Source organism: Prionailurus bengalensis, chromosome B1, assembly GCF_016509475.1.
Source record: "Prionailurus bengalensis isolate Pbe53 chromosome B1, Fcat_Pben_1.1_paternal_pri, whole genome shotgun sequence".
Classification (NCBI taxonomy): Eukaryota; Metazoa; Chordata; class Mammalia; order Carnivora; family Felidae; genus Prionailurus; species Prionailurus bengalensis.
In genome coordinates this window covers 42,641,443-42,658,933 of record NC_057344.1, presented here as the reverse complement: position 1 = coordinate 42,658,933, position 17,491 = coordinate 42,641,443, and the positions used below count along the sequence as shown (strand labels likewise).

The 17,491-nt window shown below is 39.2% G+C and overlaps 1 protein-coding gene across 1 annotated transcript in view; it reads left to right on the top strand.

The window, feature by feature from the left end:
- Positions 1-1,382: 1,382 nt before the first annotated feature.
- Positions 1,383-17,491, top strand: part of IDO2 (indoleamine 2,3-dioxygenase 2) — a 79,566-nt gene continuing 63,457 nt past the window's right edge. The window contains exon 1 of the mRNA XM_043563501.1: positions 1,383-1,642. Coding sequence (XP_043419436.1) covers positions 1,544-1,642 — 99 coding nt within the window. The 5' untranslated portion in view covers positions 1,383-1,543. The remainder of the gene's footprint in view (positions 1,643-17,491) is intronic.

Genomic DNA, 17,491 nt, shown 5'->3' with positions numbered 1-17,491 from the left:
GAAAATTCAAACTATAGGAGCACCTGGTGGTTCACTTGGTTAAGCGTCCAACTCTTGATTTCAGTTCAGGTCATGATCTCATGATCGTGAGATTGAGCCCTCAGTCAGGCTTCATCCTGAGTGCGGGGCATGCTTGAGATTCTCTTTCCCTCTCTTTCTGCACTTCTCCTCTCTCTCTCTCTCTCACAATAAATAAATAAACAAACACCTTTTTAAAAAAAGGTTCTCTTCTTCTCTCTCTCTGTCCCTCCCCTGTTAGAGAGCACACGTGTGTGCACATGCTGTCTCTCTCTCTCTCTCCTTCTCTCCCTCTCTCTCTCTCTTTCTCAAAGAACAAACAAACTGTAAGAGCACTTTTGACAGCCTGGCAGCCTGATCTAGGGAACACAGCAATGGCTTGGAAATCAAGATACCTCAGCTCTAGGGGCGCCTGGGTGGCTCAGTCGGTTAAGCGTCCGACTTCAGCTCAGGTCACGATCTCGCGGTCCGTGAGTTCGAGCCCTGTGTTGGGCTCTGGGCTGATGGTTCAGAGCCTGGAGCCTGCTTCTGATTCTGTGTCTCCCTCTCTCTCTGCCCCTCCCCCGTTCATGCTCTGTCTCTCTCTGTCTCAAAAATAAATAAAAAACGTTAAAAAAAATTTTAAGATACCTCAGTCCTAGTCCTCACTCTGCCAATAATTAGTGGAGTGACAATAGACAGGGTTATCTATATGGTGTTCCTCAGTTTACTACTCTGTAAAATCAGTAAAAGTAGTAGTTCCTTCATAGGTAAAGTCACCCATTTTAGTAGAAGTTTCTCAAAAGATGGTTGATAAAGGTAGAGGGTTCAATCAATACTCTGTTCAGACTCCTAAGTTTATTAATATCCACTACTTCATTTGTTAAAAATATATATGTCCTCCTTATTGTGGCTAAAGATTTCAAAAAATGATTAAATGTTATTTCTTAAAGTAAATCAAAGCAGTTGTTTAGAATATGTTGTTCAGACCCCCTCTGAGGTTCTGATATGTATTTAGAGTCTTCCTCTGATCTCCAGTCACCACCAACCACTGAAATATCTGTCTAAAGGTGACTCACTTCCAGTTTTAATCATTCACTCCGTTGGGATAAAGACCCTGTTGTCAAAATTCATTTTGGACAAGATTACTGTCAGGATATTTGGAATCAGCCATAACCAAAGTACTAGCTCATTTCCCCTTTTCCAAAGGAGAACAAATTGTCTTTGGACTTAAAACCAATCTTTAAAACCAATTTTCTCTTACTACATGTGTGTAAAAAGAAAGGAGATATTTTTTTTCTTTTGTGATTCTGTTTGCCTGTTTGTTTTAGTCAGCAGTCTCTAATTGTTTACTCAACCTTGTGTCAGAGAAAGTTTATGGCATTCTGGAATTCAACCTCAGACCAAGGTTCTCCTCTGTTGCTGAGACACTGCAGAATTGCAGCAAGAAGATGCCATCCTGAAGCTCCCTCAACCTGGGTCTTTGGTATATTTGGAATCGTTGTCACTCAGGACTGGCTTTAGTTCAGATACTTCAGACAAAATTATGGAACCTCAAAGTCAGAATTTGAAGACAATACCATTATTATCTTTAGGAAGATTTCATATTTCTGAAGAGTATGGCTTTCTTCTGCCAAATCCTTTGGTAAGTATAGAACCTTGGACCAGGACAGAATAGGTTTCTCATGATGCTGATTTGTTCTCTCTTTTATCTGCTTAATTTATGTGGTCATTAGGGGAGATGCAATATAAATACCTGAGAAAGATTTTACAAATAAATCAACATGGAATTATGAAAAGAGAAAAGTGACAGCTACATATAGCAAGGGATAGTTCAAATGGAATGTTTTAATGCCAGTTATTTTTAATAGATTGTCAATCAGTCCAGTAAACTTATTAGCAAATCTGGGTTACCAAGGAAAAGACAGAACTTAGAGATCAAGTAAGGGAGCAAATGAGTTTATCTTCACTTGCTAGTAGGAGTGCAGAAAGAACACAAAAGATCATGGGTACTTTCGGTGTTGGTAGGAAGAGTTAGATATTCACAGACATTGCTGAGAAGAGGAAGAAACCCGTGAGAACTAACAATACCTATTTTTGAATTCTACTGAAGGCACAGCTTATAATCCAATTTTGTTTCATCAGTTAACTCATTTTTTTTAATGTTTATTTTTGAGAGAGCAAGAGAGATAGAATGTGAGTGGGGGAGGGACAGAGAGAGAAAGAGGGAGACACAGAATCTGAAGCAGGCTCCAGGCTCCGAGCTGTCAGCACAGATACGGAGCTTGAACCCACAAACTGTGAGATCATGACCTGAGCTGGAGTCAGACACTTAGCCAACTAAACCACCCAGGGGCCCCATCAGTGAACCCTTAACATTGTTTACTCTTTGTGGCTCAAAGCCTACTACGCTAAGACTGTAAGAGTTCTTAGAAGTCACCTGGTCCCACCTTCCTGCTTTTACATTTCAGCTGGCTGAAGTGCACAGGAAGTGGCTTGCCAAAGTCATTTTAGTGTCAAAAGCTGAACTAATACTCAGCACTGCTAACATCTTTTTTCTACTACATCATTGATAAGGGCCCAAACTACTCGGGTGAGAATCTAGGGGTCCAAAACTGCGGCTTTTGTGATGACTTAATAGATCCAATTCTACACCTTCCCTGTAGGCCTAATTCGTCTTTAACTACAATTAAAGAATACTCTGGAATTCAATGAACTTTTATTGAATACCTATTCTAATGCTTATTTATTTTTGATTGTTATTAGAAGAATATAGATGAAGATATCATCTATTCACTCTTCCCAAAAGCTCTCTGTAGAGCTGTTAGTTGAGAGAACAAGTCACAGATCTGCAAGTAACTTGAGCATTAGAAGTAATGACTTCAGGATGTTATGGAGAATAGGGTTGTAGCCCAGTGTACAGATTGCAATCTCTGACTGCAACTAGGGTGATTGTGGATCTGTATTTGCCAGGGACTGAAAGGGTTGTCAAGACATGAGGCTTTCAGGGCTAAAGCAAGAAAGTCCTGGGCAAACCAGAACATGTCAGTCACTCTGACTTGCACTTACTAAATCTTGTACCCCTGTATAAATCACAAGCATTGCCTGACCCCAGTTTTCACATGTAGTAGGTGAAGATCTGATGCCACTCCCCCTGGATTGTTGTGGAGCATGAGACACTTTAATAAATCCAGCGTAAGGAATAGAAGCAGTTCTTCGAACCCTCATTCCAGTGCTCACTCTGTGTGTAAAACTTGATTTGGGAATATTCCCACTGTCCCTGGTTCACAAGGAAAGAAAAGCCAATAAGCTAACACATTCTTATTGAGGTTAAATATTTACACTGAGCAGAGGAAAAATAATAATATAAAGTATGTAACTTTATAGAGCCATAATGATTGAGCTCCCCTCTTTGTTTCCTTTTTTATATATAAATAAGAACACTAGATGAGAAACAATAAAAGTTTCAAGGGCTTGTGATTGGTTCTGAGCCAGATCATGTCTGTCTTGTGATTTGGTTAATGGCTATCCCTTAGGAGAAATTTCCATTGCTGAGCTCATTATAAAAAAATTCCCTGACAAACTGGGCCAACTTTATAATAGTCCTATGCTAGATTTATGAAAAGTGATTCTGTATTTCAGTTTTATTTTCATTTCCTCTCATTGGTGTGAAATTTTAAACAGCTCTGCTTCTGGGAAGAGGTGAGAGAAGGAAGTTTTCATCAGAATCTGCCCTGTAGTTGCTTCATTAGGAGGGGTTCTGTCGCAGGTTGCATCAGTCAGCTAGCAGTGTTGATACTGATTACAAATTAGGAAATGTCTGTCACTGACATTGCCAAGGGCTCAAATAAGTTTTTCTTTCCTTTAGTATAAAGGCAAGTGATGGGAGAACTGTTCCTTCATGCCCTCTGGCCCAAAGATGCTCTTTCAGCAAGCTTAATTGCTTCTATAAATATTTACTTCAAAGTCTTTCTCCAGAAAACAGTCAAGCTAAGGAATAAGCAAGCAAATATTGTGGCTTTAGGGGAGGGGCCTAGGTTAGTTTTCAGTGCTTTACCCCACTGTTTGTATCCACTCTCAAACATTTCCAGGGTCTAACGTTTCAGTGTAGAAACTGTATAGCTGTCAGACCCGTGTCCATAAATATGCCACAAAAATCCTTTGCCAGATCATGGGTCCCATGCATGTGTATGTGTGTTTGGGTGGGGAGAGGTGGGAAGTAATTTTTTCTTAGATATAAACAATACAAGGAAATCAGTTTGGCAGAAAAACAGGAGTCTATGTACACAATAGATGGAGATCAGATTGGTGTGGAACTAAGATCTCCAATGTCAGGCTTGAGTTTAGATTTTGCACATCTGGAAAATAATATAATGCAACAGGCATTTCAATGTTTTTCCCAAAAGACTGTTAAGTGCAGGGTGGGTTCGAACAGCTGTTGCTGAACTGCACATCAAAATCACTCAGGGAACTTTAAAAAATACTGATGCCAGAACCCCAACCCAACGGTTAATTCAGAATCTCTAACCTAAATAATTCAGTGCTTGAAAATCATAAAATGCTTCAAGGACAGTGCAGGTTCAGGTTAGAGACAGGGGCCTACACTTGAGAGGCTGGCTATAGGTGTCATGGCTACAAGAAGCTCTGAGTAGAGCTTAGAAGTCATTTATATGCAAAAACAAAGAAAGAGGGACATTTTAAGTGTGCCATGGAGCAGCAGACAAGGAATGATGCCATGGGGACACTGGGAACTGTATTCTTTATAGCAATCAAGTGGCTACTTAGGAAAAAGAGATAGATATATCCTCTCCTGTAGAAATCCAAAGTCCTTGATAGAAGCAGTGGACTCCATGGGCACCTGGTTGGCTCAGTTGGTTAAGCATCCAACTGTTGGTTTCAGCTCAGGCCATGATCTCATGGGTTGTGAGTTTGAGTCTCGCATTGGGCTCCACACTGACAATATGTAGCCTACTTGGGATTCTCCATCTCTCTGTCTCTCTTTCTCTGCCCCTCCCTTTCTTGTTCTATCTCTCTCTCTCTAAATAAATAAATAAACTTAAAAAAGGGGGGGATTTGAGGCAGTGATGGTGATATAGTAGTGATAGAGACAAAGTGATCAGATTTCATAATAGTTAATGTAGATCAATAAAGAAAAACGTGTTTGGGGGTAGGGAGGTTGGATGGGGTGTGGATTTCTGTGCCAAAATTAAGGCACTAAGAAGGTGAGTAAAGCCAAAGGAGAAATGTGCAGACAGAGATAAGGAAATAGGAAGAGCAGGAATAACCAAGACAGTCATCTGGAAACCAGAATTTAAACAATGAAACCACTTAGAGTTTTCTCACGCAGGACATCTCCGCTATAGAGAAACATGACACAACATGAGATGAGCTGACGGACCCTAAGAAAGAATGAAAAGATTGGCCATGGGAAAATACAAATCTGCTAATTTCATTCAAATTGAGGCTCAGGGCATTTATTTGTTTCCCAGGTCTGCTGTAACCAAAGTACCACAGTTTTGGTGACTTAAAACAATAGAAATGTATTCTTGCAGAGAGCTAAAGAGTAGAAGTCTGAATTCAGGGTGTTGGCAGGCTCAGTTTCCCTACAATCATTCTACAGGAGGATCCCCACTGTCCTCTCCCTTCTTCCTGGGTTTCCAGCCATTCCATTTTCATGGCAGAATAACTCCAATCTTTGGGTCAATCTTTAGGTGGCCTTCTTTGTGGCTGTGTCTTCTTCCTCTTGTCTATGTCTTCTCTTATAAGGACACTTGTTATTGGAGCCACACTAATCTAAGATGATCTCATCTTGCAATCAGTCATTAACCAAAAAAGACCCTTTTTTTCCAAATGGGGTCACATTCAGTTTCCAAGGAGATTTCCCTTCCTTTTCCTCTGTCTCTGTCTCTGTCTCTCTCTCTGTCTCTTTTTCTTTCTTGCCTTTTGGAGGAGGCATACGTTAAATACACCATGGGGAGTGAGATGAAAAGATAGAATGTTAGAAGGAGGGAGGGGCCTGAGCAACCAGAACTACAATTACCCTAAGATTCCCAAATCTGACCACACAAGCATGGGAGGGCGAAGACAATGAAAAGCAGTGTTCAAGATATCAAAATATCAATGGGTCATAGGGACAGTTAAATATCACTGACCAGTTTTGTCAGCATAACGTTAGCTCATATTCACCAGTATGACCTTGATATTCTGAAGAAAAGGCAATCCTCTGCTGTAAAATTGTAGGTATGAGGTCAGAGGGAAGTTAGAATATGAAAAAACATTGTATGGGCAGTAATTATATGACCAGAGCTACATGGGAAAGGAGCCTCTTCTACATGAATTTAAAAGGATATACTACAGGGGCGCCTGGGTGTTGCAGTCGGTTGAGCGTGTGACTTCGGCTCAGGTCATGATCTCGCAGTCTGTGAGTTCCAGCCCCGCATCGGGCTCTGTGCTGACAGCTCAGAGCCTGGAGCCTGCTCAAATTCTGTGTCTCTGTCTCTCTCTGCCCCTTCCCTGCTCATGCTCTGTCTCTGTCTGTCTCAAAAACAAATACAAAAACATTAAAATAAATAAATATGGATATGCTACCATCATGTTTTGAAACTGTGGCCTTTGCAGTAGGAAATAGGGAGGAGGAGCAAGGACATACTTTTCAAAAATTCAATTTTGTGTTTTTATTCTCTGACTAGAAATAAAAAACAAAAATTTTATGTTGGGATGATAATTTACAATTGAAAGATATTTCCGTAAAATCAGATTTCAGTTTCTTTCTTCATTTTTTCCAATGAAGTCTTTGTATCTCAGGAAGTTATTCTTTGAGGTTCATGATATTTCTGAATATTCTTCTTCTTCTTCTTTTTTTTTAAGAGAAAGAGAGAGAGTATGTGCCGTGAATGAGTGGGGGAGGGACAGGAGAGAGAGAGAATCCTTTGCAGGGTCCACACTAAGCAGGCTCAATCAAGAGTCAGATGCTCAACTGACTGAGCCACCCAGGTGCCCTGTGATGTCTCTTCTCTTAAGAAAATTCTAGTTAAGAAATAGTGCATAGTCAATAAGACAAATTCTGATTAATGGCATAGGCAGATTCGACAATAGTCATACTGATTTGAGTTTGAATTCCAGCTGAAATTCTTATCAGTTTTAAACCTAACTATATTTAATCTCTTTGAACCTTATTTTCCCTATGTGAGGATAACACTTTATGGGTATGCTGCAAGGATCAAAGTAAGAAATCCATACAAGTTAGATATGACTGCCCCTTATAATTTTGACACTCTGGTTTAAGTCTAGAATTTAATTCTAGACCAGCCTAGGCCATGGTCTTACTGACAACAGGATAAGTTATGACCATATAGCCCAGAATTTCTATTTTTTTTCCATATATGAAATTCATTGTCAAACTGGTTTCCATACAACACCCAGTGCTATCCCAAAAGGTACCCTCCTCAATACCCATCACCCACCCTCTCTTCCCTCTCACCCCCCATCAATCCTCAGTTTGTTCTCAGTTTTTAAGAGTCTCTTATGCTTTGGCTCTCTCCCACTCTAACCTCTTTTTTTTTCCCCTTCCCCTCCCCATGGGTTTCTGTTAAGCTTCTCAGGATCCACATAAGAGTGTGTTTTCACACTCTTCATATGTTTTTATGGTATCTATCTTTCTCTGTATGGCTTATTTCACTTAGCATAACACTTTCCAGTTCCATCCATGTTGCTACAAAGGGCCATATTTCATTCTTTCTCATTGCCACGTAGTACTCCATTGTGTATATAAACCACAATTTCTTTATCCATTCATCAGTTGATGGACATTTAGGCTCTTTCCATAATTTGGCTATTGTTGAGAGTGCTGCTATAAACATTGGGGTACAAGTGCCCATATGCATCAGCACTCCTGTATCCCTTGGGTAAATTCCTAGCAGTGCTACTGCTGGGTCATAGGGTAGATCTATTTTTAATTTTTTGAGGAAGCTCCACACTGTTTTCCAGAGCGGCTGCACCAGTTTGCATTCCCACCAACAGTGTAAGAGGGTTCCCGTTTCTCCACATCCTCGCCAGAATCTATAGTCTCCTGATTTCTGCATTTTGGCCACTCTGACTGGTGTGAGGTGTTATCTGAGTATGGTTTTGATTTGTATTTCCCTGATGAGGAGCGACGTTGAGCATCTTTTCATGTGCCTGTTGGCCATCCAGATGTCCTCTTTGCAGAAGTGTCTATTCATGTTTTCTGCCCATTTCTTCACTGGGTTATTTGTTTTTTGGGTGTGGAGTTTGGTGAGCTCTTTATAGATTTTGGATACTAGCCCTTTGTCCGATATGTCATTTGCGAATATCTTTTCCCATTCCGTTGGTTGCCTTTTAGTTTTGTTGGTTGTTTCCTTTGCTGTGCAGAAGCTTTTGATCTTCATAAGGTCCCAGTAATTCACTTTTGCTTTTAATTCCCTTGCCTTTGGGGATGTGTCGAGTAAGAGATTGCTACGGCTGAGGTCAGAGAGGTCTTTTCCTGCTTTCTCCTCTAAGGTTTTGATGGTTTCCTGTCTCACATTCAGGTCCTTTATCCATTTGGAGTTTATTTTTGTGAATGGTGTGAGAAAGTGGTCTAGTTTCAATCTTCTGCATGTTGCTGTCCAGTTCTCCCAGCACCATTTGTTAAAGAGACTGTCTTTTTTCCATTGGATGTTCTTTCCTGCTTTGTCAAAGATGAGTTGGCCATACGTTTGTGGGTCTAGTTCTGGGGTTTCTATTCTATTCCATTGGTCTATGTGTCTGTTTTTGGGCCAATACCATGCTGTCTTGATGATGACAGCTTTGTAGTAGAGGCTAAAGTCTGGGATTGTGATGCCTCCTGCTTTGGTCTTCTTCTTCAAAATTACTTTGGCTATTCGGGGCCTTTTGTGGTTCCATATGAATTTTAGGATTGCTTGTTCTAGCTTCGAGAAGAATGCTGGTGCAATTTTGATTGGGATTGCATTGAATGTGTAGATAGCTTTGGGTAGTATTGACATTTTGACAATATTTATTCTTCCAATCCATGAGAATGGAATGTTTTCCATTTCTTTATGTCTTTTTCAATTTCCTTCATAAGCTTTCTATAGTTTTCAGCATACAGATCTTGTACATCTTTGGTTACATTAATCCCTAGGTATTTTATGCTTCTAGGTGCGATTGTGAATGGGATCAGTTTCTTTATTTGTTTTTCTGTTGCTTCATTATTAGTGTATAAGAATGCAACTAATTTGTGTACATTGATTTTGTATCGTGCGGCTTTGCTGAATTCATGTATCAGTTCTAGGAGACTTTTGGTGGAGTCCATATGATTTTCCATGTATAATACCATGCCATCTGCAAAAAGTGAAAGCTTAACTTCATCTTTACCAATTTTGATGCCTTTGATTTCCTTTTGTTTTCTGATTGCTGATGCTAGAACTTCCAACACTATGTTAAACAACAGAGGTGAGAGTGGACATCTCTGTCATGTTCCAGATCTCAGGTAAAAAGCTCTCAGTTTTTCCCCGTTGAGGATGATGTTAGCTGTGGGCTTTTCATAAATGGCTTTTATGATGTTTAAGTATGTTCCTTCTATCCCGACTTTCTCGAGGGTTTTTATTAAGAAAGGATGCTGAATTTTGTCAAATGCTTTTTCTGCATAGATTGACAGGATCATATGGTTCTTCTCTTTTCTTTTATTAATGTGATGTATCACGTTGATTGATTTGTGAATGTTGAACCAGCCCTGCATCCCAGGAATGAATCCCACTTGATCATGGTGAACAATTCTTTTTATATGCTGTTGAATTCGATTTGCTAGTATCTTATTGAGAATTTTTGCATCCATATTCATCAGGGATATTGGCCTGTAGTTTTCTTTTTTTACTGAGTCTCTGTCTAGTTTAGGAATCAAAGTGATACTGGATTCATAGAATGAGTCTGGAAGTTTTCCTTCCCTTTCTATTTTTTGAAATAGCTTGAGAAGGATAGGTATTATCTCTGCTTTAAACGTCTAGTAGAACTCCCCTGGGAAGCCATCTGGTCCAGGACTCTTATTTGTTGGGAGATTTTTGATAACTGATTCAATTTCTTCACTGGTTATGGGTCTGTTCGAGCTTTCTATTTCCTCCTGATTGAGTTTTGGAAGTGTGTGGGAGTTCAGGAATTTGTCCATTTCTTCCAGGTTGTCCAGTTTGATGACATATAATTTTTCATAGTATTCCCTGATAATTGCTTGTATTTCTAAGGGATTGGTTGTAATAATTCCATTTACATTCATGATTTTACCTATTTGGGTTATCTCCCTTTTCTTTTTGAGAAGCTGGCTAGAGGTTTATCAATTTAGTTTATTTTTTCAAAACACCAACTCCTGGTTTCATTGATCTGCTCTACAGTTTTTTTTTAGATTCTATATTGTTTATTTCTGCTCTGATCTTTATTATTTCTCTTCTTCTGCTGGGTTTGGGCTGCCTTTGCTGTTCTGCTTCTATTTCCTTTAGGTGTGCTGTTAGATTTTGATTTTGGGATTTTTCTTGTTTCTTGAGATAGGCCTAGATTGCGATGTATTTTCCTCTCAGGACTGCCTTCGCTGCATCCCAAAGTGTTTGGATTGTTGTATTTTCATTTCCGTTTGTTTCCATATATTTTTAAATTTCTTCTCTAATTGCCTGGTTGACCCATTCATTCTTTAGTAGAGTGTTCTTTAACCTCATGTTTTTGGAGGTTTTCCAGACTTTTTCCTGTGGTTGATTTCAAGCTTCATAGCATTGTGGTCTGAAAGTATGCATGGTATAATTTCAATTCTTGTAAACTTATGAAGGGCTGTTTTGTGACCCAGTATGTGATCTATCTTGGAGAATGTTCCATGTGCACTTGAGAAGAAAGTATATTCTGTTGCTCTGGGATGCAGAGTTCTAAATATATCTGTCAAGTCCATCTGATCCAATGTATCATTCAGGGCCCTTGTTTCTTTATTGACCGTGTGTCTAGATGATATATCCATGTTGTAAGTGGGGTGTTAAAGTCCCCTGCAATTATCACATTCTTATCAATAAGGTTGCTTATGTTTGTGAGGAAGTGTTTTATATATTTGGGCGCTCCTGTATTCGGCGCACAGACATTCATAATTGTTAGCTCTTCCGGATGGATAGACCCTGTAATTATTATATAATGCCTACTTCATCTCTTGTTACAGCCTTTAATTTAAAGTCTAGTTTGTGTGATACAAGTATGGCAACTCCAGCTTTCTTTTGACTTCCAGTAGCATGATAGATAGTTCTCCATCCCCTCACTTTCAATCTGAAGGTGTCCTCAGGTCTAAAATGAGTCTCTTGTAGACAGAAAATAGATGGGTCTTGTTTTTTTATCCATTCTGATACCCTATGTCTTTTGGTTGGTGCATTTAGTCCATTTACGTTCACTGTTATTATAGAAAGATATGGGTTTAGAGTCATTGTGAGGTCTGTAGGTTTCATGTTTGTAGCAATGTCTCTGGTACTTTGTCTCACAGGATCCCCCTTAGGATCTCTTGTAGAGCTGGTTTAGTGGTGACGAATTCTTTCAGTTTTTGTTTGTTTGGGAAGACCTTTATCTCTCCTTCTATTCTAAATGACAGACTTGCTGGATAAAGGATTCTCGGCTGCATATTTTTTCTGTTTATCACGTTGAAGATTTCCTGCCATTCCTTTCTGGCCTGCCAAGTTCCAGTAGAAAGATCCGTCATAAGTCTTATCGGTCTCCCTTTATATGTTAGAGCACGTTTATCCCTAGCTGCTTTCAGAATTTTCTCTTTATCCTTGTATTTTGCCAGTTTCACTATGATATGTTGTGCAGAAGATCGATTCAAGTTACATCTGAACGGAGTTCTCTGTGCCTCTTGGATTTCAATACCTTTTTCCTTCCCCAGATCAGGGAAGTTCTCAGCTATGAATTCTTCAAGTATACCTTCAGCACCTTTCCCTCTCTCTTCCTCATCTGGAATACCAATTATGCGTATATTATTTCTCTTTAGTGCATCACTTAGTTCTCTAATTTTCCCCTCCATACTCCTGGATTTTTTTATCTCTCTTTTTCTCAGCTTCCTCTTTTTCCATAATTTTATCTTCTAGTTACCCTATTCTGTCCTCTGACTCTTCAATCAGAGCCGTCGTCGTTTCCATTTTATTTTGCAGCTCATTTATAGCATTTTTTAGCTCCTCCTGGCTGTTCCTTAGTCCCTTGATCTCTGTAGCATTAGATTCTCTGCTGTCCTCTATTCTGTTTTCAAGCCCAACGATTAATTTTATGACTATTATTTTAAATTCACTTTCTGTTATATTGTTTAAGTCCTTTTTGATCAGTTTGTTAGCTGTCGTTATTTCCTGGAGATTCTTTTGAAGGGAATTCTTCCGTTTTGTCATTTTGGATAGTCCCCGGAGTGGTGTGGAACTGCGGGGCACTTCCCCTGTGCAGTCTTGAATAACTTGAATTGGTGGGCGGGGCCACAGTCAGACCTGATGTCTGCCCGCAGCCCACCACTGGGGCCACCATCAGACTGGTGTGTTCCTTGTCTTCCCCTCTCCTAGGGGCGGGATTCACTGTGGGGTGGCATGGCCCGTCTGGGCTACTTGCACACTGCCAGGCTTGTGGTGCTGGGGATCTGGCGTATTAGCTGGTGTGGATCGGCAAGGTGCAAGCGGGCTGGACGGGGAGGCTCAGCTTGCTTATCCTTTGCTGATCTGCTTCGGGAGGTGCCCTGCGTCACCGGGAGGGAGTCAGACCCGCCACCGCCGGAGGGATGGATCCACTAAAGCACAGCTTGGGTGTTTGTGCGGTGCAAGTAAGTTCTCTGACAGGAACTTGTTCCCTTTGGGGTTTTGGCTGGGGCATGGGCAAGGGAGATGGCGCTGGTGAGGCCTTTGTTCCCTGCCAAGCTGTGCTCTGTCATCCGGGACTCAATCCGGGACTCTCTCCAATTGTCCTCCAGTCTTCCCGCTCTCCGAGCAGAGCTGTTAACTTATAACTTCCCAGATGTTAAGTCCCGCTTGCTGACCGAACACACTCCGTCTGACCCCTCCACTTTTACAAGCCAGACTCAGAGGCTCTGCTTTGCCGTAGGGCTGCCCCTCTGCCCTGGCTCCCTCCTGCCAGTCTGTGTAGTGCGCACAGCCTCTTCACCCTTCCTACCCTCTTCTGTGGGCCTCTTGCCTGCGCTTGGCTCTGGAGAATCTGCTCTGCTAGTCTTCTGGTGGTTTTCTGGGTTATTTAGGCAGGTGTAGATGGAATCTAAGTGATCAGCAGGACATGGTGAGCCTAGCGTCCTCCTACGCTGCCATCTTCTTCCTAGGTAGCCCAGAATTTCTAAATCATGACCAATTTGAAATAGAATATTTAATCCCATTTCATACAATAATTATGCCAATATTTAGCAAACTATGTGTCTTAATTTGATTTTGAAACATGATTACACTGAATATCTTCCAACTACTTTTACTAATATCTTATGGCTTTATTATTGATCATATCTTTGAATTATATACTCAGGTTAATAAGTCCCATAAATTGACAATCCAATGTTTGGTATTTTACTTTACATTTATTTTTACTGTTTATATATTATTAATCTTTAGGAATTAGGGAACTACTGAAGTATGGTGGTTTATCATTAGCCAAAATAAATGATTTTATGAAAAATATATTCTAAGTGTTGTTATTCTATTACTAAATTAATAGAAGCCTATTAAATAAATATCAAAAATTTTTAAAATAGTTATGCTTAATAATATAATTTTAATGGTTGCATCAGATTCCATTTGCATGATATAACACTGAAATTTAAACAACATTGTACATATTGGTCAATTTCAATTTCCTCTCACTATTAATAAAACTGATATGTAAAACTTTTGTGTCTATTCCACGCTTGATATTTTATTATTATTATTTTTTTATTTATTTATTTTTTCAACGTTTATTTATTTTTGGGACAGAGAGAGACAGAGCATGAACGGGGGAGGGGCAGAGAGAGAGGGAGACACAGAATCGGAAACAGGCTCCAGGCTCCAAGCCATCAGCCCAGAGCCTGACTCGGGGCTCAAACTCCCGGACCGCGAGATTGTGACCTGGCTGAAGTCGGACGCTTAACCGACTGCGCCACCCAGGCACCCCCAAGCTTGATATTTTAATTCAAACCAAACCATTTGCCAAAAATTCACTATCTTGTTCCTGAAAATAACTTGTCAGCATTAGCTAAGTTAGAACCCTTTCTCATCATTCTTTCTAACCTCCAACCATTTGTGCTCTCTAGTGTCAAATTAATGACTCTCTGGATTTACTATTCTCTCATTTTTTTTTTTGCTGGTATTTTGTTCATTGTTTCAATTTAGTGAGTATTTTGTCACTACTTTTTACATTTAAGAGCACTTAGATAGATGCTTAGAATACAATAGGAGACCAAAACAAAAGATTTGAGGACTCTAGATGACTAATTAGCTTAGTGCCAATTAAAAGCTATAGTCTGTATTATTTAGTTAGTATTGATTATGGGAAATGAATATGCTCCCTTTCTAGGTGGAGAGAGGGGCCAGAGAAGGTAAACTGCTTTCTATGGTAGCTGCTATCCATAGCTACTCAGCTTCAGTCTCAAATCTATTTATCTGTTCCTCAAGGGGAGGGGAAAAAAGAAAGAAAAAGAAAAGAAAAGAAAATAGTTATTGTTAAGTACCATTTCCTTAGAAGGCATTTTAGCCATCATTTACTTATACTTTGATTTATCTTCCAGCAGCTTATGAAAATATTTTCTCCAAACATCTTATATATTATTTTTCTAGGTTTTCCTAATTCCATGCATACTAATTTTCTTTTATTTTATTTAAAAAAATTTTTTTAATGTTTATTTATTTTGAGAGAGAGACACAACGTGAGCAGGGGAGTGGAGGAGAGAGAGGGAGACACAGAATCTGAAGCAGGCTCCAGGCTCAGAGGCTTATGTGAGGCTTGAACTCACAAATGGTGAGATCATGACCTGAGCTTAACTGACTGAGACACCCAGGCACCCCTTGCATAATAACTTTCTAATGTTAAAATATACTTACTGCAGTGCTCAAAATTGATTGGTCTTGTAACATACTATTGAATCAATTTGATAATATTTTCTTTAAGGATTATCCTTTTGTATTCATAAATAACAGTAGTGTTATTCTTTCAAGGACTACTCCTGAGGTTATATTATCTTCATAAGAGGCACTCCATTCAGGGCACCTGGGTGGCTCAGTTGGTTGAGCATCTGACTTCAGCTCAGGTCAGGATCTCATGGTCAGTGAGTTCGAGCCCCATGTCAGGCTCTGTGCTGACAGCTCAGGGCCTGGAGCCTGCTTCAGATTCTGTGTCTCCCTGTCTCTCTGTCCCTCCCCCACTCATGCTCTGTCTTTCTCTCAAAAATAAGTAAACATTTAAAAGATTAAGAAAAAAAAAGATGCATTTGATGCTGTCTCATTTAAAAAAAATTTTTTTAATGTTTATTTATTTCTGAGACAGAGAGAGGCAGAGCATGAGTGGAGGAGGGGCAGAGAGAGAGGGAGACACACAGAATCTGAAGCAGGCTCCAGGCTCTGAGCTGTCAGCACAGAGTCTGACACGGGGCTTGAACTCACAAACTGTGAGATCATGACCCCAACCGAAGTCAGTCGCTCTACCAACTAAACAACACAGGCACCCCAATGCTGTCTCATTTTTAATATGCTCTGGAACAGAAAATATATTACAATTCTCAAGACTGAAGAAATTTTATGTAGTAAGTTTTTAATTACATTTTCCATTGTTTCTACACTTCTAGATTTAGAAAATTATCTTTTACAGTTTTCCAAATGGTGATTGAATTCAGATTTTCAAATGTATTAACAAAATACATTTATACCATTCTCCTATATTCATTAAGAGTTGAGTTTTTCTTATTTCCTATTATAATCCCTTTATAATATATAATAATAATATAATAGTAGTAATTACTATTTAGTAAGTATTTGCTTGGTACTTGGCCTGTATTGATCTTAACTACATTTTTCTCACCTGAGCCTCACAATAATATTCACTATTCACAAATAATTCATTTGAGAATGAGTGGATTCAGCTTTATCTCTGAACGTATCTCCTAGCTATCCACCCTACTATAATCCACCATTATTTCCCCCTGTTTCCTTCTGGGTTCTCCCTGCCTCCCCCCCCTCCCCCCCCCACACCTTCTACTTTGTCTCATTTCCACTTTTGCCCAGCTGTATAACACTCTGCACAGCAGTCAGAATGACTTTTTGAAACAAAAATCCAACCACATCATTCTTCTCTTTAAAACTCTCACTGATCTTTAGAACAAAACCAAATATTTTAATGTAGCCTATGAGGCCCCTCACACTGCCCACCTATCTCTTCAAAGCCATCTGGTCTTTCTTTCACCTCACTTCACTTTACTGAAATATCATGTGAGTTTCTTTCCATTGAAACTTAAATCTTTTATTTCACTAAGACCATCTGCTTTAAATTCTAATCTGTCTGATAGTTTACATTCTAATTTTTACAGTAATATTGTCACCTAACTTTGTTGATATTTTCCTGGTTTATTTCTACTCAGACTTTTATTTTTAAACTTTCTGTGTTATTTTCTTAACCAGAAGTTTTAGTTAACCAAAGTACTAGTCTAACAAAGATAGTATCATTTCTAAAAAATGGTTTATTTTAAAAGCCTATTCTATTTCACATTATAAATGTGTTAAGAAAAATTATTCATAATAAAGCAAAAGGATGGCTGTGTATTCATTTAATACCATCCTGGAGCTCTAACAGTCTCACCTAAGTATTATGTAATCATCCAAGGAATGTCCTTTTGTTTGATATGCTACATACTACTGATTATGGCCCAGTCTGTAAAGTTACATATCAATTTGAAGATGTTTGTACAAAAGAAGCTTCTATTGAATTCTGGTGAGTATAAGATATACCCTTAAAGTAATGATTGTACTGCCTTATAGGACATTAACTGGATTATGGTTATTATTAAACATAGTGATTTGATTTCATGTCCTTTAAAAAAAAAAACTCTGTAAATACCTAGTTTAACAAGTGTTTTTGAAGCAACTTTACCATCTTGCTGATTTCTTTATTGATGAACCAAATATATTTTGGACATACATTCTATATTTATATGAGTAAATTTTTAACTTTTTGAAAATTATACTGTGACAGATGTGAAAGTCTAGCAAAAGAATAACATAAAATAGGAAATGGGGCTTCATAAAGGAAGGAAGGCCAAAGATTTAATCATTTTTGGCCTTCCCACTTCTGGATCATCTAATTATTGGGAAAAGGGAAAGAAACACAAGCAAAGTTTCTTTCAAATTTCTACCCAGTCGCACCCATCCCCCTGCCTGCATACTCTAGAACACAATTCTCTATGTGTTTACACTGAGGAGGTATTAAGTACACTGAACTCCGAATCAGAAGAGGTTTGACCCAGCCACTGACCCGATGTGTGACCTCAGGA